The sequence below is a fragment of the Sphaeroforma arctica genome, assembly GCF_001186125.1.
Source record: "Sphaeroforma arctica JP610 unplaced genomic scaffold supercont1.11737, whole genome shotgun sequence".
Classification (NCBI taxonomy): domain Eukaryota; class Ichthyosporea; order Ichthyophonida; genus Sphaeroforma; species Sphaeroforma arctica.
The window spans coordinates 1-798 of NW_014028821.1; the positions used below are offsets into that span (position 1 = coordinate 1).

Genomic DNA, 798 nt, shown 5'->3' on the forward strand with positions numbered 1-798 from the left:
TCTGTACTGTTTTAGTACGTCTTTCACTTGTTCCGCTGATAGTAGTTTATTTTCAGTTTTTTGACTATTGAGTACACATATGACGACTATCTCAGCCTAACAAAGTTTGATACTCAATTATAGTTTGAATGCTCCACCTCCCCCCCCACTTCACAGTCAGTACAGATCTAGCATTGCAAGATGGCATTCCGAGATGTTGCCCGGCTGGCTTCCACCGGTGAAGACACGCAACAGCCGTCCAACAACACTCGCACAGCCAAAGCATTTATACCAGCCGGTACGGTAACCATGGCAACCTTCTCGACAGGTTCGGAAACCGGTGAGCGGGCTTTAACAGATTCCGAAGATACTACCAGAAACACCGCTCCATATTACCACAAACAACCTATACCACACCCACAGAACCGGACCGGACCACTCGACAGCGCGAGAGACGGCGTCAACCACAAATCCTCGTCCATCTCACAGTCGCCCGTGGTTGCTGGCGAAGTGTTAATGTCTGACTTTGCGAACGAGGTTACACTGGGGTGTACCAACAGTCTGTCCAGACGTGCGATGCGAAGAGGGAGTGTCGGTGGAGGATCGTTGCATGGCCGGCGGGGTAGCATTTCTTCTACCGAGTAGGGCCTTTTGGAGTGCATGTGGGGCTGTTGTACCAGTATACGTGTGTGATACACTTTGTGTGTGTGTGTGTGTGTGTGTGTGTGTGTGTGTGTGTGTGTGTGTGTGTGTGTGTGTGTGTGTGTGTGTGTGTGTGTGTGTGTGTGTGTGTGTGTGTGTGTGTGTGTGTGTGTGTGT

General features: G+C 50.3%; 1 protein-coding gene across 1 annotated transcript; it reads left to right on the forward strand.

Annotated features, from left to right (window-relative positions):
* Positions 1–180: 180 nt before the first annotated feature.
* Positions 181–620, forward strand: SARC_17700 (hypothetical protein; the record flags this gene model as incomplete). Its single annotated transcript, XM_014288209.1, has 1 exon — positions 181–620. A coding segment is annotated over one exon (440 nt), but the record flags the coding sequence as incomplete, so codon positions are not given.
* Between the last annotated feature and the right edge of the window lie 178 nt (positions 621–798).